The 26,111-nt window shown below is 49.4% G+C and overlaps 2 protein-coding genes across 4 annotated transcripts in view; one reads left to right on the forward strand and one right to left on the reverse strand.

Moving 5' to 3' along the window:
- Positions 1-791: 791 nt before the first annotated feature.
- On the reverse strand, positions 792-4,198 carry LOC135410910 (transmembrane protein 121-like). 2 transcript variants are annotated; one of them, XM_064647827.1, is made up of 2 exons: positions 4,008-4,198; positions 792-2,328 (listed from the first exon to the last, which is right to left on the reverse strand). In XM_064647827.1, the coding sequence occupies exon 2, from the start codon at positions 2,325-2,327 to the stop codon at positions 1,392-1,394; it is 936 nt and encodes a 311-aa protein (XP_064503897.1). In that variant the 5' UTR covers position 2,328; positions 4,008-4,198; the 3' UTR covers positions 792-1,391. The 2 variants fall into 2 exon arrangements, with proteins under 2 accessions (XP_064503897.1, XP_064503898.1); XM_064647828.1 differs by lacking the exon at positions 4,008-4,198 and adding an exon at positions 3,532-3,757.
- An 8,294-nt stretch (positions 4,199-12,492) lies between these two features.
- LOC135410916 (phosphofurin acidic cluster sorting protein 1-like) overlaps positions 12,493-26,111 on the forward strand; it is a 61,476-nt gene continuing 47,857 nt past the window's right edge. The window contains exon 1 of one of the 2 annotated variants that reach the window (XM_064647845.1): positions 12,493-12,695. In XM_064647845.1, the coding sequence (XP_064503915.1) occupies positions 12,508-12,695 (188 nt within the window). In that variant the 5' untranslated portion in view covers positions 12,493-12,507. The remainder of the gene's footprint in view (positions 12,696-26,111) is intronic. The other variant, XM_064647846.1, reaches the window with a different exon arrangement.

The following is a 26,111-nucleotide window of genomic DNA, read 5'->3' on the forward strand; positions in this document are numbered from 1 at the left end:
TTTAACCTCTCGCAGTCTTTTTTTGTTTTCCCTCTCCACCATCGTAAGGGGTGGCTTGAGCAGTCTTAACTTTTTTTCTCCCCGCTGAGTTTTTAAAACCAGCACAGCCTGCAAGGTGAGCATCCTCGCTGGGATGTCACCTGCTTCTGCTCAGCACGTTAGTAGTGAGGAGTGAGCCTGCTGGCCTCTGTACGTGCCAGCTCCTGGGCCCAGCACCCCGCAGCAGGGGAAGTCCTTGGGCGTTGCCCAACTCAGCCAGTAGTGAGGTGTCACTGGGTATTTGGGCAGGCGGCAGCATGGCAACACCAGCTCCAAGAGGAGATGCTTCCACCATCTCCACGGAGCCTCCTACTGCCAGGAAGCTGCTCTTTCCTGTAGCCTCCCAGCCTCAAGCAGTTGGGTTATTTTCCTTGTTTCTAAGGTGATTCGGGCAGTGTGTCCCTTCCAGACCTGCGCTGGTGAAGCGTGGGGACTTGCTATGGGTGTCCCTGAGCATGGCTGGTACCAGTTGATGTAACTGCAGCTGTGCACAGGCAGTGGTGACTGACAAAGCTGCCACACCTACCCCACCAGTGACACCCTCAGAGCCCATTTGACTCTCACAAGGACCCGCCTCTCCTCTCCCAAATGTTCAGACCCAGGTATCTGGGATGCTCTCCCCAGGCCTAGGCAGTCACTGAGCAAGCCTCTCCACATGCGCTGCAGCTGGACTTACAGGCACACAAGGGACACGCACACACAGGAGTGGTGGGGGGATCAGCCTGCTGCCAGGGACACAGACAGGAGAAGGCTGCAGGGCTCAGGTCTTTTATTGCAAAGAGGGAGATAATACAAAAAGGGACAGTCACCCCTTTCTGGGTCCCCCCAGGCCTGCAGCTGGCTGAGAGGGGTGACAGCAGGGGAAGGCCCAGGCATTGCTCCTCCTGCATGGGGGCCTTGACTTACACAGTGGGGAGCAGGTTGCTGCCAAGGACCACACTGGAGCCAGGGCCATCCACAACAGTAAAGCAGGTGACCTGCTGTGTCCCTGTGTGGTGCCCTGCCTGGCCAGAGGGCAGTGCTGTATGGGGAGCACTGGTGGGGGAGCCTGGCACAAGATAGGGCTGCCTGGCCCCAGCCAGACCCAACACCTGGCAAGCAACCCTGGCCTCCTCCTCTACTCTGCTGCCTGTTTCACTTGGTGGGGTGCTGAGGTCTCAAACTGCTCTGCAGCCTTACGGAGGCCACTACAAGGGGCCCTCACCATGCGACCCTCGGGGCCCTGAGCAGCTTCGCCCAGGGAGGGAGGGAGCAGGGTCGTTGCCCTCTGTCCAGGCGGGGAGCTCAGCGGCCTCTGGTTTGTCGGTACTGCCAGGCATGGTGGTGCCCAGGCTGTAGCTCCTGCTGGCTTGTCACGTGTTGTCCCGGGCCAGCTCCTCGGGGCAGGCAGGCTGGTCCCGGGACTTGCGCAGCCCTACTGTGGGCAGTTGGGCTGGGTCACTGTGCTGTAGGTCTGGCCCCGAAGGTGTGTGGTGCTGGTGCCGCTGGTACTGCACAAACATGCAGACCTTCATCCCAATGGCAAGCATGTTTTTGCCCATGAAGATGCTGGATACCCGGGCGTCCCTGAAGAAGACCATGTTGCTGCCTCGGATGAAGATGGTGGTGATGTTTACAGTGAGCATGCTCAGCATGGGGTACAGCATCATCCGGTGCGGCACAATGCCAATGCCCTGCATGCTGATCTCACACAGGGACACGCACGGGAGGACCAGGAGCAAGATGTAGCAGTAGAAGAACATGATGCCCTCAGCCCAGAGTGGCAGCCCCTTCTTCTGTGGCTCCCACAGGTTGGCCTGGATGTCCAGCACATCCAGCATGTCCACAATGACCCAGAAGAGGCGGTTGCGGAGATCTTCCTTCTTCTTGAATGTTCTGACATACTCCATATGCTCCGTGGCCACCAACAACACGTAGAGGGCTGGGATGCAGATGGAGAGCAGCAAGGTCAATGCTTTGCGAGCTATGAGGTCCAAGCTTTTCCGATCAGCTTTATAATTCTGGTACACAAAGTAGACTTTGATCTCCAGAACGAAGACATACAGGAACCAGAGGATCATGGCATAGCCCCGCTTAGCTGTCTTTACCTCTGCCCCGACCCAGATGGCCACATAGCGGAGGACCAGCAGGAAGCACAAGTCACCCACTGCCACCATGACACAGATGCCCAACTTCCTGGAGCCCTGGCTCTGCTCCACCAGGTAGGCATCCATGAGGACGAGGCTGGTCATGATGAGCACAGTGGAGAGGCACACGTGGGGCTTGCTGACAGGTGGTGGGGGAACCATCCTGCACAGAGGAACAGGCGGGGTTGTCAGGGAGTTGCTGAGATTTCCTATCCCCACCCTTGGGCCCCCTTCTGCTGCCCTCTCCCCAACAGCTGTGGATGGCTGAAAGAAGGGAGGGGGGCGTTCATAGATTTCAACCATCCTATGTGCCTGGTTTGTTCCAAACCTGCAGACTTCTAGCCAAAGTGCTCCTGAGACTCCTGACCAGGCCATCCCGGTGGCCCATGATGTCTGAAGCCCAGCTCCCAGGCTGCACATAGTGGGACAGGCTGGACACTTGGGACACTTCAAGCACTTGGGATGCCACTGCCTCTTCTGGTAGCTCATCTCACTGGCTAGTCTCTGCCACCATGAAGGGTATGTGCCTTATTTTCCATGGGACTTCCCAGCCAGTGGCACTGGTTATATTTTTCCCCCCAAGGCACATAAGACCACAACTATGCATTTAACCCAAGCAGGCCCTTAACTGCCCAATCCAAGACTGTTCTTTTAGTCTCCTTATTCTCATGTACAGCACAAGATGAAGGGTTATTTTTAGCCTAGCTATCCTGTGGGGTGGGAGGGAAGAAATCAGCCCAATATTCAGTTTCCTTCAGGTTCATGGTCCCCAAGAGCTTTGCCTAGAGCTGTTTGCCCATGCCTACCCTGCCCCAACACCATAAACTGAAAGCAAGGAAAAGCAGCACCAGCCCACAGCTCCAGGACACAAGGAGCTCTGCAACAGGCCCTCAATTTTGGCAGGATGCTCAGCTTTCCTGGGCTGGGGCAGAGCAAAGCACCATCCCCAAAAGGACCCTGCGTGCCTTGTATGGCACCAGGACTGTCAGACTCCCTCCCCCTGACCAAGCACAGCTGCAGGCAGCTGCTGTCAGAGGCAGAGAGGGAGGACAGAGTCGGGGCCTCGCCAGGCACAACTCAGCAGCTGCTCTGGAGGGGAGCCAGCCCCCCGGATGAAATGGAGGATGAAGCTGGGCTGATGACTGTGTGGCACAGTGCTGCACGATGGCTGCCCACGCAGAGCTCGCCTCAGCCACACCTGGGCCATGCAGGGGCACCAGGACACCATCCTGGTCATCCAGTGTGAGTGGCATTTGACCATGGAGCACTTGAGAGCAGGATGGAGACCGCACAGTTAATGGTCACCTCTGCACACGGATGCTCCTGGTGCTGAAACTGATGGCACAGGGCCCTGAGCACAAGGTACCTGAACTCCTGCTTTTTGGCTGAGGGAGCAGGTGTCCGGCACAGTCGTGCATCTCTGGGCCCAGCAGCATCCTTGCATGTTGTGGGAGGCAGCGAAGCCTGAAGCTGCCAGATACAGGTGCCTCTCAGGGGGAAGAGATCAGAGGCCGGTGAGCTTGGGGGAGCTCATGGATGTGGCACATCTGGAGCGCGCCACACGGCTGGGGCTCACCCGCCTGTCACTCCACGGCCTTCCCGAGCCTCCGGAGAGACTGGGGGTACCCTAAGCCCCGGTTCAGCAGGGCCTGTCCGCACGGACGCCCACCCCGGGGCCCGAGTGGGGCCGCCCCGCCGGGCCGTGTCCCCTCTGGGTGCCCGGGCGCCCCCGACCCCGCCTGTCCAGAGCCCCCTTCCCACGCCGGCCGGGCCTCGTCGGGGGCGGGCGCTGCCCGCCGGCCGCGGCAGCTCGGCCCGCAGGCCCCCCGGGGTCCCGCTTACCTCGGGCGGCTCCCCGGGGCGCAGGGCAGCGGCGGCGGCGGCCCCGGGCCCGGCGCGGCATCGCCCGGCGCGGCCCGGCAGCGGTGGCTCTGCGGCGACGGCGCTTGGCCCCTCCCGGTGGGCGGCGGGCGGGGACTGCGGCGGCCCCCGCCTCACTGGCGGGCCCGGCGCCGCCCGCCGCTCTTCCTGCTCCTGTTCCTCTCTGCCCGCCGCCCCTGGGGCCCCTCGGGGGGTCTCCCGCTCCCCTGCCGTCCCCATCAGCTCCCGCCCTGGGGCCACGTCCTGCACCCCCTCCCTCCTCCAGCCAACCTCCCACCCCACGGCCTCCTCCTGCCCCTCCGCCCTGCCCCAGCCTGACACAGACCCCTCACGGCCGCACCCCAGCAGTGGTCCCAGGAAAACCTGTGGCACACAGGGAAGCCTGGGCTGACAAGGGTCCTGCCTGCCCTCCAGGAGGGACTGGGGCCAGGACCCCTCCTTGCTGGGGCCTCACTGGTGGAGGAGGAGGGGGAACGCATGCACCTCCGTGACCTGGCACCCAGCTATGCTAGTCTGCAGGATCCTGGGAGCTCCAGCTCCTCAGGACTCTGGTACAGCTGGGCTTGGCACAGCCAGGGGCTTGTGTGCAGATAAACCAAGCCAGGGAAGGTGAAAGGTTTCCCTTACCTTGGCGGATATACCTCTCTGCAAATGCTCTTCTATCAGCCTAAGCAGCTTATTGCATTTAACTCTGAACTTGCTTCTAAGTGATTTAGGTCTTAGCTACACAGGGAAGGTTTAGCAGTGTATTTCTGGCTTTAAAGTGCTCATTGTAAACATATGTATTTTTGGGAGATGGAGAGGCTCTTGGATCTCTGGAGATGGGCTAAGAGCAAAACTAGATATAGACCTGAGACCGAGGACAAGTGCAAGTGACAGAGTGCCAGGGGAAATGCAGCCCACCTTGCATAGGTTCCTGACAGGGTAGCCATAGGTCCTTGTTGTATCTGATGCCCTGGAGCATCTCGAGTGGCACCATGAACATATGAATCCCATCTGCAGTGTCCATGGCAAATGGAGACATTGGACCAGCATCCAGGCTTAGCTCATGTGTCCCATGGTGAGTGTGGACTAGTTGGTGCAGGCAGGTGGAGGGCCTCTGTGAAGGCAGCAGAGCTCTGCCTTACAGAGGTACAACAAGGTGAAGAGTTTGGCTGCGGGATCATTCTCCTAGCCCCAGAATAAGCAGCAATCCCCAAAAGGGCTGAAAGAGCAGGAAAACAAAGCATCCTAAACAACCTGCCTCCAAAAATGAAACCTTGCAACTCAACCTCAGTGGAGAGCTCTGTGAGGCACAAGAGGGCAAGCTGACACAGAAAAAAACTAGCTCTTTTCTATTGGATGCAGAAGCACCAGCTCTCACTTGCTATCAGAGCAATCTCTTGCAGGTTCAAGGGGTTTCTGTCTATGAAGGTGCCCAGGGAGTGGGACACCACAGAGGTACCTATGTGACAGAGGTAGGACAGAGGTGCTGGAGGTCACTACCAAGCAGTGTGGCTAAAGATAAGATGATTCATCTGTGAGCTGGAATCATAAAACCCCTGAGTCTTCACTAGAGACTAGGACGGGAGGTGACAACATTTGCGTGGGAAGCAGTGAAGAACTGCTTTAACGAGGCACATAAAAATAAGGAATCAGAGCAAGAGCAGATACCTGTGCTTCTCTAAAACATGATGCTGGAACCAGGGTGCCAGAGTTCATATGTGGAAGTAGCTGTATCAGAGACAAAACTGAAGGAAACCAAAGGGGGTACACCAGGGTTCCAAGGCACATAGCTGCTCCCTGGCTGCTGCTGGCTTGACCTGGGTGAAAAAGCATCCTCAGCTTAGCCCTGTGCTGCCTGTGACACCTGCACCCCACTGTTGTCACTGAAGAGTCCCTCTAGGGCAGTGACAGCAATGCAGTCTGATGGGAGAGAGCCAGAGAAATCCATCAGAAATCCAACCTTCATCTGGTTAACATCCTTAAAGGGGAACTGCAGGAAGCAGAGGAAGTTTGTCAGCAAGGAATAACAAGCAGTGGTTGCAATGGGGAAAGGCTGGTAGCGACCTGGGGACCATGCTGAGAGCTTCAACTGCTCCAAAAGAGGCTTGTGACCCCCAGAATCTGGCCACAGAGCTCAAGAGGTGGCTGGAACTGGTGGGCATCGTTTAGGAAAGCAATTTAAAAAACCTCCAAACAAGTGGGGAACAGCCTGTGAGTAAGCTGATCACAGGGTGCTAGATGTCTTAACATCACAAAAAAAGGCTAATGTGAGCAAGGTGTTGGAAGGTGACATCAGAGTGGAGAAGACAGAAATTGGGCATGACAAGTAGGAAAAGAAAGGAATTAATATAGAGTCAATTCAGGGAACTATTTGTCAAAAATACAGAATGGAGGGAATAGAGCAATGGGGTGCAAGCTGGGCCTCTGAAAAAATGGTGTCTTTTGGAAAACCTTGATTTCAAACACAGCTCCATGCAGCATCACACACCTTGATGGTACAGAGAGTGGGTGCTACTACTTCTGCTGCAAGCAACTCAGAGGAAGAGAGAAAGGACTATCATGGAAAAACAGCAAGTTAAGGGGCACGGTGCAAAGCTGTGGTAGAGCACACATCCTGGACCACCTGGATGTACCTAGAGGGGGACACTGTAGCTGGTAACACATGCAGTCATGGCAGCCTGGGCTCATAAGGATTTTGAAAATTGAGGCTTTTAGCATTGAATCCGGAGCACACAAATCCTGCAGCCACCCCAGCCCTTCACAAGGTGAAGTACCCGAGTGGCAGAGGAGGGACCAGCAGCCCAAGCACTGGTGATGCAGCACTGTCCTAGGGCCTGGAGGCTGAGCTGGATGTGGGGCCAGCCCTGGGAATGGCTGTGTGGGCCACTGCCACCGGGGGCCAGTGCAGATCTACGCAGCCTGCTCAGGACAAAGACACACTCCTGGCTCGTTGGCATGGGGGGCAGTGTGTAACCAGCAGCATCTGCCTGTCCCATCCAGGCTGCGGGGCCAGAGCCCTCTCCAAATACCCTCTATACACCCTCCAGCCCCAGCCGTATGTCACAGGTTTACTTGTTCTAAAAAAACCAAGTGGGAATTTTTTTTCTTTTCCCTGTATCATTAGGAAAGAGGGATGCTGAAGGAGGGAGGGGGAGGGTGATTTTTTGGCTGGGGTGATTGACACACACAAAAGAACTGGCCGACAGCTTGCATTCCAGACTGATGGCCCTCAGAAGACTGGGGGGGGGGGGGGAGGAGGTAAGTTTTTTTCCTCTCCTCAGGAAACCGCAGGCACTCCACTTTTGCCCTGACTCAGGGAGTGTGTGTGTGTGTATGTGTGTGTGTGTAAAGGCTCTGAGTTTGTTTTGTTTTCGGCCAGGTCATTTGGCTGCTTCTAGCCACGGTTCGCCTCTGTTCTCCTGCACCCTGTTCTGCCCCCAGCCCGGACCTGCGGGGATTTCATTGGAGAGGCTTGGCCCTTCTGCGAAAGAACCTTTGGGGGAGGAGGCCGCCCCTTCCCTCCTCTGCTCCCATGCTTGTACCCGTCGACGAGGAGGGGGGGAGTCCCAGCCGGAGCCAGCCGCCGACAGCGTGAGTCTGTGGGAAAAGCCCTTTATTTTTTTTCCCTTTTCCCCTTCCCCTTCCCGGTGTGGGGGAATCTCCAGTTCGGCTCCTCCCGCGCTCCGGGGCCCTCCCGCGGCGACCGCCAGAGCCCAACAGCGCCCCCTGCCGGCCACCAGAGAGCAACTGCAGGCTCTGCTCCTCCAGTGATCCAACAGCGCCCCCTGCTGGCCCTGGTTAGAATTGCGCCAAAAGGCGGAAAGTACTGAACGGGGTTTTTTGGAGGGGACTTTGGGTACAGGATTAGTGTTCAGTTGTTTTTGTGTTCTTTTGTTGTTCTGCCTGTACACATATATCCTTTAATAAAGGGCTGTTATCTTTTCTTTCCCCATACTTCCTCAACTGCAGCCTCTTAATTTCAGATTTACAATTAGAGGGAAGAGCTTGGTCTTCCTCATAACTCATCTTCCTTAGCAAAACACTTCAGTCTCATTAAACTGAGACACCGTAGCATCCCCAGCAGCACAGGATGAGCCCCTCTCAGCCCCAGATTGCCCAGGACACAGCAGAACGAGCCTGCACTGGGCCTGGTGCCTGAGAACGGCACAACTTTCCCACTGCTCTGGGCTGGGCTGGGGCTGCTGGCAGAAGGTGCCTGCAGGTTGTGGCGATGAGGGAGAAAACATGGCTTTGAACACAAAAGGTGCTATTATAGCTAAAACCATGACAGCTTGACAGTGATGTCTGTACTGAACAGAAATGCTCTACTCCAGAGCAGCTGCTGTGTCTTGCTGCACCTCAACCTTGTTCAGGGGCAAAGACAACGTGTGGCTCTTCCAGGAACAGTGTAGTTGAGAAAAATGATGGCCTGAAGGGATCGGGTGTCCTCTAAAGGCTTGACCAACACATAGAGGCACACTGTGGCACCTTGTCTGCCCAGAGCAAAGGTACTGTCTGCTATGATATCTCTAAACAGTGTTGAAGTGCTGGGCATGCTCATGGGCATAGTCCATTTGGATAGCAGTGACACATAAAAAAACAAGTAAAAGGGCTTTTCTGGAGGCAGATTTCAAGCTGGTTACCTGGATGTTAAAGACAAGGGTTCCTTGTGTACTTTCCCTGATGTGCTCAAGGATCATATCCACAATGAAGCAAACAGCTGGTGGTTGTCACGCAGAAAGGTCTCAGTGTAAGAGGAGATGGGGACACAGTTGAATGTGATGGCAACTCTACTGATCTCTGTTTAAGCTGAAAGATAACCAGGCTCTAGTATGACAAACACATGAAAATTCTGACCCCAAAGGCAGGGAAAAGCCACCATGTGTGGAAGAGCACAGTTGTGGGTAGCTCATGCTGTAGGCACAAAGCCAATATGACATGAATGCAGGAAAAAATGAAGAGTGCACTTGTGTAGCCAAGCCCCCAGATAAACAAGGCAAATTGAAACAGCCTGAGAACAAATGCATAAATTAATCTGTAGAAAAGCCAGAAGGCCAAAATAAGCAAGTAAGCTGCACTAAGGCAAGAAATTAAGGGAACAGGCTGCAGGGAGAGAGACAGAGAAATCCATCTGAATCCCACTGAACATTCCTCTAAGGGAAATGCAGCCAAAGGAGGAACCTCATCAGCCTGAAATTGCAAGTGGTTACTGCAATGGGCAAAGGCCATTTGTGACCTGGGGACCATGCTCAGAGCTTCAACAGCTCTGAAAAAGTGTCACAGATTGTAAAGCGTGGCACAGTCACAGGGCAGAGCAAAGGTGGCTGGAAACGATGGGCATCCTTCAGGAAGGCAGGGGAGAAGTGGCCAAGGGGAGCAGCAGGACTGCCAGCCCTTGGGAGCTGCCTGGAAGGCTGTGTTCAAGGGCCATCACTTCAGCAGGTTGCCCTGGGCTGAGCAGAGAGGTGCCTTTGGTCTCCTGGAAGTGAGAGTATGTCTCAGTTTAATGAGACTGAAGTGTTTTGCTAAGGAAGATGAGTTATGAGGAAGACCAAGCTCCTCCCTCTAAGCAATTGTAAATCTGAAATTAAGAGGCTGCAGTTGAGGAAGTATGGAGAAAGAAAAGATAACAGCCCTTTATTAAAGGATATATGTGTACAGGCAGAACAACAAAAGAACACAAAAACAACTGAACACTAATCCTGTACCCAAAGTCCCCTCCAAAAAACCCCGTTCAGTACTTTCCGCCTTTTGGCGCAATTCTAACCAGGGCCAGCAGGGGGCGCTGTTGGATCACTGGAGGAGCAGAGCCTGCAGTTGCTCTCTGGTGGCCGGCAGGGGGCGCTGTTGGGCTCTGGCGGTCGCCGCGGGAGGGCCCCGGAGCGCGGGAGGAGCCGAACTGGAGATTTTCCCACAGACTCACGCTGTCGGCGGCTGGCTCCGGCCGGGACTCCCCCAAAGGTTCTTTCGCAGAAGGGCCAAGCCTCTCCGATGAAATCTGAACAAGTCCGGGCTGGGGGCAGAACAGGGCGCAGAAGAACAGAAGGGAACCGGGGCCAGAAGCAGCCAGATGACCCCGCTGAAAAACAAAACGAACCCTGGAATGCCTCCACACACACACTCTCCCTGAGTCAGGGCAAAAGTCTAGTGACCTGCCGTTTCCGATGAGGAGGAAAAAAACCTCATCACCTCCCCTTCCCCAGTCTTCTGAGGGCTATCAGCCTGGAATGTGGGCCCTCGGCCAGTTCTTTTGTGTGTGTGAATCACTCTAGCCAAACCACCCTCCCCCGTTCAACATCTTTCTTTCACAATGATGCAGGGGAAAGAAAAATTCCCTGCTTGGTTTTTTAGAACAAGTAAACCTATGACAGAGTGCATCCCTGAAAACCTGGAGCACTCAATGTTATTAAAGTACCACACAAATAGTCAGGAATAGTGACTCAGACTGAAAAGAAAACGGACTAAAGCAAACAGCTGGGGACTGCAATGGGTTTTCTAGCCCCCAGATCTAGGAGGGTTCTCTGGAGTAGTCAGCTGCTTTTGGGAAAAGGCCATGGTGATACCCATTTGAGCCAGCTGAGGTCAAACTAGATGGGTGAAAATGCTGAGATAAGGCCATGACCATCGTGTGACTCTCTCCTGCTGCAAAAACAAGGTTCCCATATTCATTGGCAGAATGCTATGAAAATGCAGCTCATCCTTGATCCAGTTGGACTTCCACAAAGGCCTCTGCTAAGATCTCTTAGCAAATGTTCTTAGAGAACCATGGCTGCCAAGGATGAAAGCAAAAGGTCCTCTTGTACATTAATGACTTGCTTAAAGGAAAGAAAATGCACCAAAGCAGCAATCAAGCTGTTTTGTGAGCAAGTCAGGAGGTCTGAGCAACTGCTGGGATCTGTGCCAGTCATCAAATGCAGAAATGGGCTAGGAAGGTGGGCAGGGAGCAAGAAGCAGACATCAGTATTCAGGGAAGTGCCCCTGAAATGTTTACTGAGAACATTTTGAAAACATCAGTGCTGTACTCAAGATTCACAGTAGAAACCATGGATGTCTTAGGCTGCTTTGCAAGTTTGTGCTGCTGTCACTTCTCAAATTCTAATTCCTCCACTGGCATGAGCCACATTTTACAGTCTGCCAGGAATAACTGCATCCACGGAAAACTTTGTCACTACTAGGTGAATTGAGCAGCATAGATCCCTGCAGAAACTGCTGGCTTCTCTTTATTTTGTTTTGAACATTATTGACTTGGCCATTTCTTTCAGATAGTTTTCAATGAGAAGCACTGCAGCTCTTGGTTCATCTCTGCCTCCCAGCAGCCCTCAACCAGCACCACCCTCCTCTGATGATTTCCGATTTCTCTGACTTTCTGATGTTCCTTTCCAATTTTATTGAGAGGCAGAGCCATTTCAGACAGATCGTCTTCTGAGGCCCTACTAGAGGTGAGGTCCAGGAGGGCAACCTTCATGCTTTCTGCCAGAACAGAACCACAGCAATGCACTTGCCCAGCTGCTGTACCACAGGCTTGCCCTCAGCTCTGTCCCCGCAAACCGTGCTGCCCCTAAGGATGCTCTGCCCTGCAGCTGTGCCATGCTTCCTCAGAGTTGTTGAAGCTCTGGGCATGGTCCCCAAAGCACAAATGGCCTTTGCTCATCACCAGCCGCCACTTGCAGTTTCTGGCTGACGAGGTTCCTCCTTTAGCTGCGTTTCCCGTGGAGAGATGTTCATTGTGATTGAAGTGGATTTCTCTGTCTCTCCCTGCAGCCGGTTCCCTTAGAGTTCCCGGGGTTTCGAGGAAACAATCAGTTGTAGCTCTCGGTTTCCTTTCAGCTTCAACCCACCATGCCCGCGGGTCTATCTGCCCTGTTCCTCCTCAGGCCCTCCTCTGGCTGCTTACCCCGCGGAGGGCACTCCTTCCCCGTGGCGGCCCACGGGCTCGCCATCGCCCTGGGGATCTCCAGCAGGATGTCTCTGCCACCACCCCCGGCACAGCAGCTCTTGTACGGCCGAGGGGATCGCCCCCTCCCGCCCGGGGGACGGACGGACGGACGGACGGACGGACGGACAATCCTCGAGCCGGAACGCGCGCGCCCGGCCGCGCCCCTGCGCGCGCTCTCTCGGGGCGGGGCCGGCGTATTTTAGAGGGAGCGACGCCGCGCGCTCCCCCCGCCCCTCTGGGGCCGCGGCGCCGCTCCCACTGGCTGGACCCGGCCACCGGCCTCTCCGATTGGGTACTGGCCGCTCCGTACCCGCCTCCCTCCCCGGAGGCTCCGATTGGCTGCTCGCCACCGGCCTCGGTCCCCGCCCTTTCTCCCCGCTCCGGTTGGACCGTGCCCGAGCCCCGGTTGCGCTCTGATTGGCCACGGGCCGCGAGCGAGCGAGCGGGCGGGCGCGCGCGCTCGCGCGCCGGGGCGGAGGCCGGCGCTGAGGCGAGGGGCTCGCGCCGCCCCCCAGCGCCAGCGGCGGCGGCGGCGGCGGGATGGCGGCGATGGCGGCGGCGGCTGCGGCGGGCGGCGCGCTCGGGTCGGGCCCCGCCGCGGGGCCTCCGGCGGTGGCCGGCGGGGCGGCGGCCGCGATGGCGGTAGCTGGCCCCGGGCCGGTGCCGGTGCCCATGAATCTCTTCGCCACGTGGGAGATCGACCGCTCGGCGCCGAGCTGCGTGCCCAGGTGAGCCAACCCCGCCCCTCCCAGCCGCGGGGGCTGCTGTGAGCCCGGGCACGGCCGGGGCCGGCGGGGAGGTGGCCCTGCAGCATCCCTGCCCCGCCGGGCCGCGCCCCCTCGGCGGCGGGGAGGGCCGGCCCCGGGTAAGGACTGATGCGCGGCGAGCCCCGGCCGCCGTGCCCGCGCCGTGCTTCCCGCGGGAGCAGCCCCGGGGACCGCGGGGCAGGGTGGGACACCACCGGACCGCCGCTGCGTTGCCTCCATGTTGCAGCCTCTGGGGACTGTGCCGCGATGGCCACGGATCCCAGAACGGGGTGTGTCATCGTGGCCGTGCTGCTTTGGGAAGCTGCCTCTTTGCCTCCTAAGTGAACGGGTTGGCCTTACAGCCGGATCCCTGAAGCCAGGCAGTGGCCACCAGGCATCCCTGAGCCTGTGGGAGTGTGTCACCTGCACTCCAGACCACAGGGAACAGCAAGAAGGATTCATTGTGCTGCCAGCTGAACTCAGAGTTGTATCTCTGGCAGAGCTGGGAGACAAGCTGAGTGGTATAGATGTCATCGCTGACTCTGTGGTTAAGGGTATAGTCCAGGCTAGATGTGCCTGTAAACACCTCTCTTGGAGCCGAGAGGTGCCTGATGTGTTAACAAACTGGGTGTCTTTTGGCTCACTCATCTTATCAAATACTGATCAGAAGGTCTTCTCATGAGAGCTATGGGGCAGATTCAGGAAGTCAGTGGGTGAGAAGAAGTGGTGTGTAATCCGTCTGAAAGTTAAGTTGTTTGAAGAACTGGTTTTTGGCCAGTGAATCCTGTATCTTTTCATGAGGACAGTTTCCATTAGCATTGTGTAGGTGCTTGTTCTAATGCATGACCTTCTTTGTGTGCTGATAGCTAGAGGGGCAGCCATCTAACACAGCAGCTTGCAGGAAACTTCTGTTAAATTAATCTGAAATTTAGTCTCTGGAATATCTTCAAATGCAACATTTGCTAAGATGGGAAGAAGCTGATGCTGATTCTTCCTTCAGAGACCATGGCTCTAACATGTTGTGCTGCCATGTCTGTAGAGTCAGCAGGTCTGGAGAAGTTCTGCCTGTGGTCACAGTCCACAGTGACCAGTGTGGGACTGGTGCTTCTGTGTTTTCCAGTCTTCAGCTAGCCCAAGCTTTCCTTAGTGAATGGGTCACAGATGGGCACCTGTCAGGCAGATATTTGTGGTCACTGAAACTAAAGGGAGGTCAAGCCCCAAACCTGAGCTGGGTTAATGGTGTGTCTGTGCACTGTGCTTACTTATTGTTTGTCTATGTTCTTCCTCTACTGATGTGCTTGTATAATGTTTTAGTCTTTACATTAGTTTTTTCAAGGCAGAAACTCTGCTGTACTGTCTCAGTGCCCAGCACAAGTGGTCTCTGGTCTTACTGTGCTTTGGGGGTGGTAGTGGTGGCAAAATAACATCCATTCAAGGGCAATCATGCTTCTCCCTTGGGCTTCTCTGTTTCTTATCCATGGGTAGTCTCAATTTTTACATCCTTATGCATATCTGGGGAAAGGAGAACTTTGCACTGGTTTTAATGCTATAGAACATGGCTTCTTTTTCTGAACTCTCTTTTGCAAGTCTTGGCTGTCCCTGTGCTCCTTCTTAGGTGTTTCATTTTCTGCAGATGCAGCTCTGGCTGTTGCAGGAGTGAGACTAGGCTGGATTAACTTTTGTGGGGTTGCTCTGTGCTTGGCTGTTAATGCAGGACAGTTCAGAGGTTGTGTCCAGGCCTTCAGGATGCCAGAGACAGTCTGGGCCAGTAAAAACAGGTACTGTGAAGTAAAAGCCCCAGTGCATGGAACAGTCCAGTAGTATGACTGTAAGATGTCTGATGATCAACTGTTGGCCGTAATGGAAGTTTTTTCCTGCTGAATCAGGAATATGCCCCTGAACTAAGTCCACATTTATTTTTGCAAATGGCCTGGAGAATGAAAGTATCATCCCTTCTGCAGGGTCTTTCTCATTTCAGACCCAAGTTGAGAGAGATCTGTGACCTATTAATGACCTTCCTATGAACTGACTGAGCATAGCCTAGATCCAGATGCCTTTGGCTCAAGTGGTTTTCAGGGGAGGCAGAGCTGAGTTTTCTGGGCAGAGGCAGAAGGAAGTAAACACCTGGTAACCAAACAAAATGCACTTTGCATCTTCAGTTAGGCTGCCCATTGGGGTAGGAATTATTGGCTTCCCATCACAATGCCTTTTGAGGAAAGCAAGCCTGATTAGTTTATGCTGCAGGGTGTGAAGCATGCTTTGGTTAAAATAGTCAATCAATTAGCCTTAACTTCCACTCACTTCTTAGCAGAAGTCTTCATAGCAGTGTTCTGAGGTGGGAGTGTCTTTATTGTGATGCCTTGCAAATAAATACTATAAAATTAAGGTTATTAAGGTAGTAGCAAGTTTTCACTGTAGAAAGACTGCAAGAAATGAACTAGAGGTTTGCCAAAGTAAAATGTCCATCTGCATCAAGGTAATGTCTTAACTGTGTTTTGTGTGTTGATCAGGCAGTATGTTTTGAAAAAATGTGTGAAAGGTTTAAGCCAACATGCTTGAGATCTTGTTAGTTCCACAGTGGTATTTTCAACCTCTTATAATGGACTGCTCTTTTTTTTTTTTTTTTTTTTAACATCTGAACATCTATAAATGTAAGTTCTTAATTAGGAAACAAGATAAGATTGTGTGATTGTGTTCACTTCTTCCATGACACAGCTGTTGTGTTCAGTGTTATGTGGATGTTGTTTCAGTGATAAGTAGCCATATTTCTAGTGAGAGGTGAGAGATTAGAGTTGTATTTTGGCTACTGTATTTTGAGCTCAGGCAGATTGTACCTGTACAGATTATGCTATGAATGGCGTTGCAAGGATTCAAATACACTCCATTTCATCCACAGTACCTCATATCTCAGTACAATGCATGAGCAAACAAACATTCCAAGTCTTGCTGCCACCCACACGTTGTACTTGAACACAGTGTCTCCTGCTTATGATAGTTAGAAAAGCATCGACTGAGGGAAATGCATGTGGTTTGGGCTCACTTTGTGAGACATTGTATGTGTACCTTCAGGATATTAATATTTCAGAAGATGCTCTGAATTCCCTGTCATTAAAACTTGGCAAACTTGTGTTTTGGAAAGTTATAGCCTAATAGTCTTCTTGAAATGAGAGCAGTTGTTGCAAGTACTACTGGAAATATCCCAGAAGTGCCAGCTAGGGTGATCCTTTAAAGTGCCATGAGGTCAATGTTCTTGTCTCTGCAACCCTATTTTACTGTTTGGGTAGTGTCCATTACCCTGACAACTCATGGAGAGTAGGTTAAGACTTCATTTGTGCAGATGGTTGCATGGTTTCCTTTGCCTGAGGTCCAGAAATCCTTACAGTGACAGTACCTGCCATAAAGCCTGGAGGAATGTGCTCTTCTCTGGCACAGCTACCTGAGGCTGCATCTTGCAGCCTCACAAAGGGGCTGCTGTGGGCTCAGGGGTCTGTTTACTCTCAGCAGAGAGTATTGCCTGTCTTTTCTATAACCCGTAAGAGTTTCCTTTTCTGAAGCTGGTTTGGTGATGAAGAGCCTCTAAACTGGGTGTCCCTTTAAGAAACACTTACTCCAGCTGGAATAACATATATTTATCTTCCTGAGATGTTCTTGAGTGGTTTCCTGGGTAAATCAGACATTTTCATTGTAAACTTCCAACCTCAGCAAAATCTGTTCTGTTTGGATAAGCTACAGAGTTGCACCTCTGGGAAAGTTAAATGATTCCAGATTGTTCCTTCAAAAAATACTGTCATGCCGTGACAAACCAGAGTAGCTTCAGACCCGGAATGCTTGGGAGAGGCCACAGTTTCTTGTAAGGAAACAATCTCTTATAACTGGTGATATTTGCCATGTTTGAATTATGATTTCCTTCTAGTCCTATGTAGAAAACAAAATGTCCTAAACAGCCATCAGATTGCTTATTATTCTTAATATTGTGGCCTTGGCTTACAGGCCTTGGCTTACAGGCCTGCAGCCATAATAAGTCTGATGTGTTGTCCGCTATCTGTCGCTCTCTGTGGCAGCAGAGCACGTTTGGGATTTCTTCTCTGGCAGTGTTATGTTTCCCTTCTGAGCGTACAATAATTGAGTGGCTGTCTGTTACTCCTTTCTGCTCATTAGTAGAACTCCGGACAAATGTCCGCTGCCAGTATGATTGATGGGGGATGTGCTCCTTTCAGAATGTTAGTAGTGGCTTCCCTGAGGGCTTAATTTTATTTGAAGTACCTGTCATGCTGCCTCCTAGCCTTGCTTTCCAGTGTTTCATTCATTAGCTAGGCTGTGTTACATCAGTTGTCTGATGGCTTATCAAAAATCTTGCATTGTTTTTATTGTGCTAGTACACCATGACTGCATTCCGCTTCCTCTGGCATACTCAGTTACTTGTGACTGATTACTGGCAGCCATGTAGGATGTGTATAGTGCACCCTCCTCTGGGATTGAGATTCCCTGACCTTTATTCTGTCAAAAGAATAAATTGCTGAGCACCAGTAGCCTACAGGGTTCCTGTAGCAGATCTGTTCTTTGATGAAATCTGTGCCAATGCTTTTGTGTAATTCTTTGCAAGGTGGAATGATTCTGGATTGAAAGTATGTCTCCAGTCAACTTCAGAAGTTATTTCCAAAAGAGAGCCAGAGGTGAGAAACATACTGCACTTTATAGCATGCCAGATGAGCATATGGACAAGGTTATTTCCCAAACACCTTGTGTTATTATCTGTGCTTTCAGCATCCCAGCTTATGGGGAAGCTGTGCTTCTGTTTTGGATTGTTTTGGGGTTTTTTTTAACTACATCAAAGCTGGTGAATACTGTTTTGGGAAACAAGAAGTGAGAGTGTCTTACTCCTCTGTGTGGGATGTGGCAGCAGGAACCCGTGTCTGCCTTCAGTGAAGCAGACAGCTTAAGTGATACTGCTTTTGTAGTTAGAAGTCTCTTAGATAAATGAGGCTTTGTTTGGATACTTCAATATACTCATTGCAGTGGACTGGGAGGAGACATGCAATGTGTTCAAGCACCTGAAATATTGCATGTGGTTACAGAGACCACTCCCTGCTCTGCAGTGTGATTCAGCCTCTGTGCACATAGCCCAAAATTACGCTGGCATTTTCTGCTGACCTGTTGCAATGCTTGCTTCTTTATAATGCTGTCCACTGCCATCTCTCATGCTCTTTCTGTTGCTCTGTATCAAGTGGTCTAACTCAGTGAGTGATTCTGTTTAGTAAATAAGAACTCCTATTGTCCTTTGGCTGCTATTCTAGTTTTTCTAGGTTCTCCTTATTTTCCTACTCATGCTGGTTTTTAAACTTCCACTGTAGATCCTTCTTATCGTGTTTCTTATTCTTCAGAGCAAGCATATCTTAAGTAGGATGAGATCCGAAGCCAGTGCATATGGGACCATCTCCTGGACAAAAAATGTCCAGGTTCTGTGCCCAGCTATGTATTTCAACTGTTTTTCTGCATATATGATAACTAAATTCTCATTGGTATAAACAGTTCGGGATGATAGCAGGACTCATGTCTTTAGTTCCACTTTCCAAAACTGAAAACCACTAACAATTAGGTGTTGTACTGTTGCAATGGTAACAGGGCTAGAGTAAGAGTAACTCCCTGGAAAAGGGTTCTGCTACTCTTTTCCTGTTCTTTAATACCTTTTCTCTACCAAGGGAGAAGAGCCTGTTCAATGCCTCTCATTGATTCTTCTGCTGTCTCATTTTTCAGTAACAGTTCAAGTAGTGTCTCTGAATCCGTATTATTTAGATGTGTTGTTTAGATTTACATTATTTATATATTTATTTTTATATTCTATTTTTTGTATTTGTTTAGCATTTTCCCCCATGTTCTTTCAGCTGTCTTCTAGTAGCGTGTTTATTTTCTGCCTGATCAATACATTCACTTTTTTCTCATTGTTCCTTTACCTCAAAAGTCCTGCACATGCCTGTGGATATTTTTGGCACTGTTCTCATGGTTTTTTCCATGCTTCTGTCTTGACTTGCATACCTGTAAATGAGCAATTTTTCATTCTGAATCTTAATTTTTCTCTTTTCAAAGTAGTTTGCTTTTTTTCTCAAAATTCAGAGACTATTCCTTGTGAAGCTGTAGTGACCACATCTTGTTCTTTTATAGTTTTTATTTTTCAGATGAACTATATTTCTGAAGCGCTTGGCTTGTTTTTAATGGCTTTTAGATTTTTTTCACTGTTAATGAATGTCAGTTGTTTTTTTCTTTTAGACTTTCTGAACTGTCTTGTATGTGCACCCCTGAAATACAGTCGCATAAGTTGACATTTCTTTCAGTCTTCTCATACCTTATCCTCAAGGCTGCTTGTTCCAATATTCCTTCCTTTCTTGTGTGCTCCTTTGTCAGAAACAGACTCTGGATGTCCCATTTGGATTTCACAGCATACTGTGTGTATGAATAATTTATTAAATTTTTCCTTGAAGTTTGTCAAGTCCCTTGACATTTCAAGCTCTTTTTTCCTGCCTATTGTGCTCCCTAATCTCCAGTCAGACAAAAGGACAACATTCCCATTACTGTGCATTTACACAGTGTTCCATCTCATCTGTGTATTGCTGAAATGTTCATACGTATTTGGAGGTAATTTTATCTGTTGCCGTACTGATTTGTGGAAGTGTGGACAAGTCACCCTTGTTTCAGGATCCCGTTCCACCCACAAGGATCTGAGCAGAGAACTGCATTGTACAGGCACTGTACAGCTTACATTGCAAGTGGATGAAAAACCTATGCACAAATTTGCCAGCTTTGGTTAGAATCATTCTTTTGAGTGAAGAGTCTTAATTGTGCAACTCTTTAGAATTAAACTGTTGTGTTGGGGTTTTTTTTAATGTTTTTCTTACATTTATGAAGAAGCCTCAAAAATAGATGCCTATACTGGTTTGACACTGTCTCTTTCATGGGCTTGTATCACTATTATTTTGTCACTTCAGTCCCTCCTCTGTACTCTCTTCCCAGATGTAACATACCATGGTACCATGTTCATGAGCCTGCAGGGATTCAGATCTAGGTGCTTGCCAGCTTAAGATAACAGCAGAGGAAGTAGATGGGATGACAGAGTCCTGTGTCCATACTACTTCAGAAGTAGCAAGCTGTAATGAAACATAAACTCTGTGTTCATCATTAGTAGGAAAATTGCTAGACGGTGCTTTACCAAAGCTGCTGTGTGGTACATGTTTGCTTTTTGTCAGTGTGTGTGGAGATCTTTACCAGGACAGTCTGGACAATGGAAGAAGTTAGTGTGTATCAGTGACCTACCTTTAACCTCATTTCCCAGCTTGACCAGCCTTTCCCAGCTTGGCTACATTGGCACATCTCCAGCAGACTTAGAGGTGTAACCCAGTAAACTCTGCCAGGTGATGAGTGTGAGAATGTAGCCTGTCCTGCATCCCCATTAGGACTTTCACACTTGGTTCAAAGGTACTTGTCACTGTGCCTTAAGCACTTGTGCTTTCCTTTCTACAGACAAGGCTGCAAGTGGTGTTTTTGTAATCACTTTTGTGGTGGTTAATTCATTAACACATTTTACTGTAGCCTGGAGACACAGTGAGTGAGCTGTTTAGCAACAGGTATCATGGCAGACTGCTAGTGCTGTGGCTCCGTGGAGGTGTGGTGCATTTGCACCTTGCAGCCATTGACTGCTGCTCTCAGCGAAACTGGCACTGCAGCATCTTTTGTTAAAGCAGGCTTGGAGTTGAGGACAGCTGGTGCAGCAATTCTGCTGCACATGGAGACGAAAATTTCAGTCTGTTACATTTGTGAAGAAAGTTCTGTGACATTAGCCATACTGTTGCTGATGCCTAATTTCAGCATGGCTAAAATGAACAAGTTCAATGTGCTGCTGCAGACTTCCACTTCTTTTCTGTCTACCTTTAGGTGGCTTTTGGGTAGATCCCAAGTGAATAGCTGGAATTTTTAACACAGTGATCTTAACTAAAGCAATGACCAGGTAAAATGGGATGTTTCCCAAGTAATGTACCCTTTCTTTGCCTAGGAAAAATGATTCTAGAAGTTCACTGCAGCATGTTACCACTGACCTGTGGATTGGTTAGTAAGCTCTTTCTAATGTTTCTAGGCAGGCTGTTATGCATCAGCAATGAATTTGGTCATATGCTCTTTGTTAAACAAGTAACTTGTTTGAAAATAGAGCAGAAAGATGACCTTGCGGTTTAGATACTAAAGTGAGGCTTAGATTCAGATCCAGGATCTGAAATTACTTGCTCCTCTTCTAGTTCAAATAACCCTTACTCTCCCTGAAGCCACAGCTATGACTCATGTTCTTGCTCTCTCCACTTTTTTTCCATGCATGTTTCCCTGCTGCAGTGTTCTCTTTTCCTTGAATGTGCTAGGGTGACTGTGCAGTTGTAAAGGGACAACTGGAGAGACACCACCTAAGAGCAAGATCCCCAGCAGAGTTTTCCTTGCTGTCCCATCTGCCAGCTGGGAATCCCCTGGGAACTGGTGGAGTCTGGAGTAAGGTTTGGGGAGCAGTATGTGAAAATTATTTGGACTTGCTGATGAGGTTTTAAGAGCTCTTTCCGCTCTTTTAAGAGAAAAGACGTGTCTCCTGTTAGAGGCAATTAATATCTGCATAGCTTGCAGATATGAGAAGGGTGGAACATGAGTGGAACATGATGGCTGTGTGGCTGGGTAGCATGCTGTGCATGCTGGGACAGGCTGTTTGGGTAGATCTTAGTGCTTCCTCAGGAGATGCTTCTTGACAATGGTCTTATTATCTGGAATTCAGCTTGTGTGACAGGAGGTGCCAGGAGGCTATGGCAGTCTCATCTCCTGTTGTGGAAGGTGCTACATGATGTGCTACAATGAAACGCTGCGTGTTGGGTGGGGGTTTCACTCTGTGTATTTGATAAAAGGTGGGTCAGGGGGAAGCAGAGGCGAAGTAATTCATGCAACAGTTAAAATGTGGCAGAGACAGATTAAATCTTGCTTCTCTGCCTGGATCTCGAATCTAAATTGCTTCCTGCCAAGAGCAATGAAGTCTCTCTGTAGCAGGACCCAAGGCATGTAGTTGTGTCACTGCAACTCTCCCGAGCACATGGTGGGGCAACAGTTGTTTGGTATGGTTTGTCCTCAATTGCTTTTCCTTTTTCTTTTTTGTTACCCCTTCCCCAATGTTTGAGTATTGTGAGCAACACAGCCAATGAGTTGTAGCTTTACACAGGAAAGTACACAATGTTTGTCCAGCGCTCTCAACTTCTGATCCATTTGCCCAGTTTTGTACTGGCTTGTCAAGGGCAACTGTCTCAAAGAACCATGTTTCATAGCAATCAGTGGTTAGAGGGAGATTGGTGGTCCAGTTAGGTACCTTTAATGGAGAACTTGGCTGTCTTCCAATCCCCCCTTTGCTGGCTGATGTACCTGGGTGGGCTGTGGTGGTAACTCTCAACCATCCTCAAGGTTTGTTGTGTTTTTCTAGTGGGGTGGTACTGAGAATCAGGAGGGGGAAAGGAGGAGAGAGGGCAGCCTAGAAAGAGCCTATATAAGTGCAGGAACGGGGGTGGGAGAGATCAGTGCATTTTCAGGCTATGCCATTTCAGCTGTGATCTTTCCAGAGGTCCATGGGGGTATATGATGTGAAAAGATGCAGAGTTAGGAGATTGATTTGAAGGAGTCTGTTTCATTCATTGTTTGTGCAGCAAGGTGCACTTGCTCCCTGCATAGGTAAATGTGCCTTTAAACCAATGAGTAGGAGGCAAAATTAGCAACCCTAAACACCTTTCTTAAGCAATTGGAGGAGGAAAGGTTTAACAGCTGCCCACCTACCTTGTAACTTCTGCTTACTTAAAGCCTAGCCAAGAGGAGGGAAAGGAAATCTCTTAACCTGATTATTGTGTGTTACTACAGTAAGCAATCCAATTACAGCCATACTTTAATCCTAACACTGTTGGACCCCACTTAGAAGAGAGGAGTCTTGGTTTTGTACCTTTGCAGACAGGGACGTGATGTCTATAAAGGAAATCATTGAACCTCCCCATGCCTTAACCATTAGCTGAAGAAACTGTGATGAGGCTCCACACTGAGCACCTGGAGTTTGTCCAAGGAGCATGAGAACAGCTGGCCCCAAAATTTGCGTCCTGTCTATTTCTGTAGGTAAGGAAAGACTTCCTTCAAAGATTTAGGTGTCTTTTGGAGACTGTTGAACAGATCCTGATAGTTCTGTGCTCTTGAGAAGAGGAATCTTGAAAAACATTTTCCAAACACCACCTCTACCTCTTCAGTCATGGTTATTTCTCCTCTATTTCTCAGCTAGCAGACTTGTGAGATATGGAAGAAACTGGGCTGTAGACTGTGGCAGCTTGTGCATGTGACTGGGGAATGGTGTTCTTTGGGCAAGATGCAGAAAAGCAAAATGGTTGGTGATGGGCTGGCAGAAGTGGTCAAATCCCAGCAAAACACTGCTGTGAACAGAAGGCAGAACAGTTATTGGCCCCCAGAAGTTCTTATATTCTCTTCTGAGAAATGATGAGGCACTTGGGTGCAGTCCTGATTGTAGTGGCAAACACTTCTACTGACATGAATATGAATAGGTTTCAGGTCCCAGGTGACAAAAGATTAATAACTCTGCTTAATTACAGCCTATTTTTTTCTAATACTATGAGAGTAAATGACTTTTCAAGGAGAGCTGATTCTGAGGTATGCACAATGTCGGAACTCTCTTTGGGAAGAAGGTAAAACTAAATAGATCACGGTTTAAAATCCAGGCAAGATTTGTGTGAGAGAAGCTCCATGGTCTCTTCCTTCAGAGTAGGTGTGATTTCAAGCCAAACAAACTTTCTGTTGAGGTTAGAAGTGTTCAGTGTTGATCTATTCCGGGGTGGTTACAGCCTCAACTGTCCAGGTCTACAGAACAACTTCCTTGTGATAGCACAGCATTCCAAAAGAGATTATGAAAATCAAGTGTAGGGTTATATGTTGTTTTACACTAATTTAACACTAATTATATTTTATTGTATAAGTAAAGCATGTGAAGTTTCAGAATTCAGTTCCTGTTATCCAGAACAAACATTTGCTGCTGATAGCTCTCTAGAAGTATCCCTGAGTTGATAGTCCTGATCCCCTGTCAACAGTGCAGGTGAATTCATATCTGATATGGTTTCTCTGTCTAAGCAGTGGACAGAGAGCAAGATGCGGGACTTTCTCAGAAGCATCAGGTAGAACAACAAATGCTAAAAAACCGGGAATCTTGTAGAAAGAAGGAAGGAAGAAAGAAAAAAAAGAGAAAAGAAAAGAGAAGAAAAAAGAAAAGAAAGAAAGAAAAGCGATTTTTTGGTGTCAATATAGGGATTTTTAGAGGTACCTTTTGAGTGTCATGGCTCTTGTTTCTTGACTAGATATGAGAAATCAAGCTGTAAGTAACTTGTTTCTTTCTGGGGCTGAGAAAGATAGTATCAGGCTGCCCAAAAGGAGACTTTTGAACAACTTCTTCTTCCCTTATTTTCCAGTAGGAAATCTCCCCACAAAATATGTGGTCTTTGTTCTGTAGAACATCTATTGCTCTTTGGGCACGTAACTGAAACATTTGCATGTGCACACCCTCCCCGCTGCCCCCCTGAAAGACAAAAACTGGACCTCTGTGAAAAGTTATCTCCCTTATCAAGGACACTTTGGAAATACATGCGCTGCAAAAGGCCTTTGAATTTGAGCTGTGGTGATGTGACTGTTAGTCCTTCCTGCTTCTCCCTGTGCCTGTGAACTCTTTTTGAAGTGCCAGCTGTGTGCAACCTGTAGGATGCTCATTGGGTTGCAAGTGACAGTTGCTGCCTCCGAATGATACCTGGTGATGAGGGGTGGTGATGGAGAGTATTTGAAATGCTACCTTTGAAGCACATATCTGTGCAGAATATTTGGCTCCACCAGCATGCTTGTCCTGGACATTACACCTGCACTGTGCTCTGCTGTTGCTTGTCATCCTCCCTTCTCCTGGAACAGAAGTGCTCAACCTTTTAGAAAAGCAATAAATCCATTTAAAGCAAACAAGTTGCAGGCTGGTGTTGTCCATGTCTCTGGTGCAGGTCTAGGGAGAGGGGGCAAAAGTGGAGAATTTCTGCTCTTCTCTCCTGTTGAACCCGAAGACACTGTGCAACTGTGTCACTAATTGTATAATTGTATCACAACTGTCAGCACAGTAGGAACACAAGCCTGTGCCGTTTGCTTATGCTCTCTCTGGTTCCCATAGTTCTCAATCTTTTCACTATTTCCTACAACATCTAGATTATATAAAGGACAAGTGGGGCTGGGTGAAAGCCAAGTGTTTTGCACTTGTTAATTTTCTTCCCTTTATATTTTCAGGTTTTGTGTTACCTTGAGATTTCCCATATTTCAGCTATTATACAAATATTTTGAAGGATTAAGCCTTAATGTTTGGGATTAGATAGAAGTGTTGTTGAGGGAAAGGAGTCTGTTTTATGCCTGGTGACCTTGTTCTTGTGCATGGACAGCTTTCAACATTCGGGAAGAAAAGCATCTCCTGAACAAACTACTCTTGGAGTAGGTCTGGTAATGACAGATGGTTTGGGGTGGCAACTGCTAGTGACCCGGTAGTAAAATGACCAGGCCAGTGAAAAAAGATTGCAAATATTTTTCAGGCTTAGGAATTTGTATGAGGTTGTGTACGACTGATTCAAAAGAGCTTTTCAGTCTTGTACTGTGTTGCACTTAAAGCTGTGAATGTGCAGCCACTGCCAATCTAGGATCTCCTTTGTTTTTGACATGCTGTCTTAAGATTCACAACCTGAAACACAAGGATTTATTGCTTATGCTGAGTTTCACCACACTCTTTTACTATCATTAAATTGCCTCAACAGAAGGCAAACTTAGAGCAAATTCACCTAAACTGAATGCTTCCTTTCCTCTGATTTACACTTACTGTTCTTTGAGGAGTGAACCTTTCAAGCTCTCGTATAGTATGTATGCAGGTACACAAAAAATAGGACGTAAATATGATTTTTTTTTTTCTTCTCTAGTGGAAGGCCTTGAGATATGGAATAGGAAAAGAACCTTCTTTTCCAAGTGGATACACCTGAGAACAAAAGTATTTAGAGTTGCCTGGGACCCACAGGGGTATTTCTTCCTTGTCTATCTTCCTTCCCTGCCCTAGCAGAATTTGGCATGTGATTTCTGTTGCATTGATAATAGATTTCTTGTAAAGTGTTATGATTCTTAAGGCAGGCTTCAGTTTCTTTTTACTTTGCCTGCAGAGGTTATGCGTTTGGGAACTGTCATCTTCTGAATAGTAAGTCTAGCAGCTTGCCTCCCCTTAAAGAGCAAGGATCTAATTTTGAAGATGTGTGCACGTTTTGCTCTGAAGGAAGGTGTCTAACTGAATAAGGA

This window comes from Pseudopipra pipra, chromosome 3 (assembly GCF_036250125.1).
Source record: "Pseudopipra pipra isolate bDixPip1 chromosome 3, bDixPip1.hap1, whole genome shotgun sequence".
Lineage (NCBI taxonomy): Eukaryota > Metazoa > Chordata > Aves > Passeriformes > Pipridae > Pseudopipra > Pseudopipra pipra.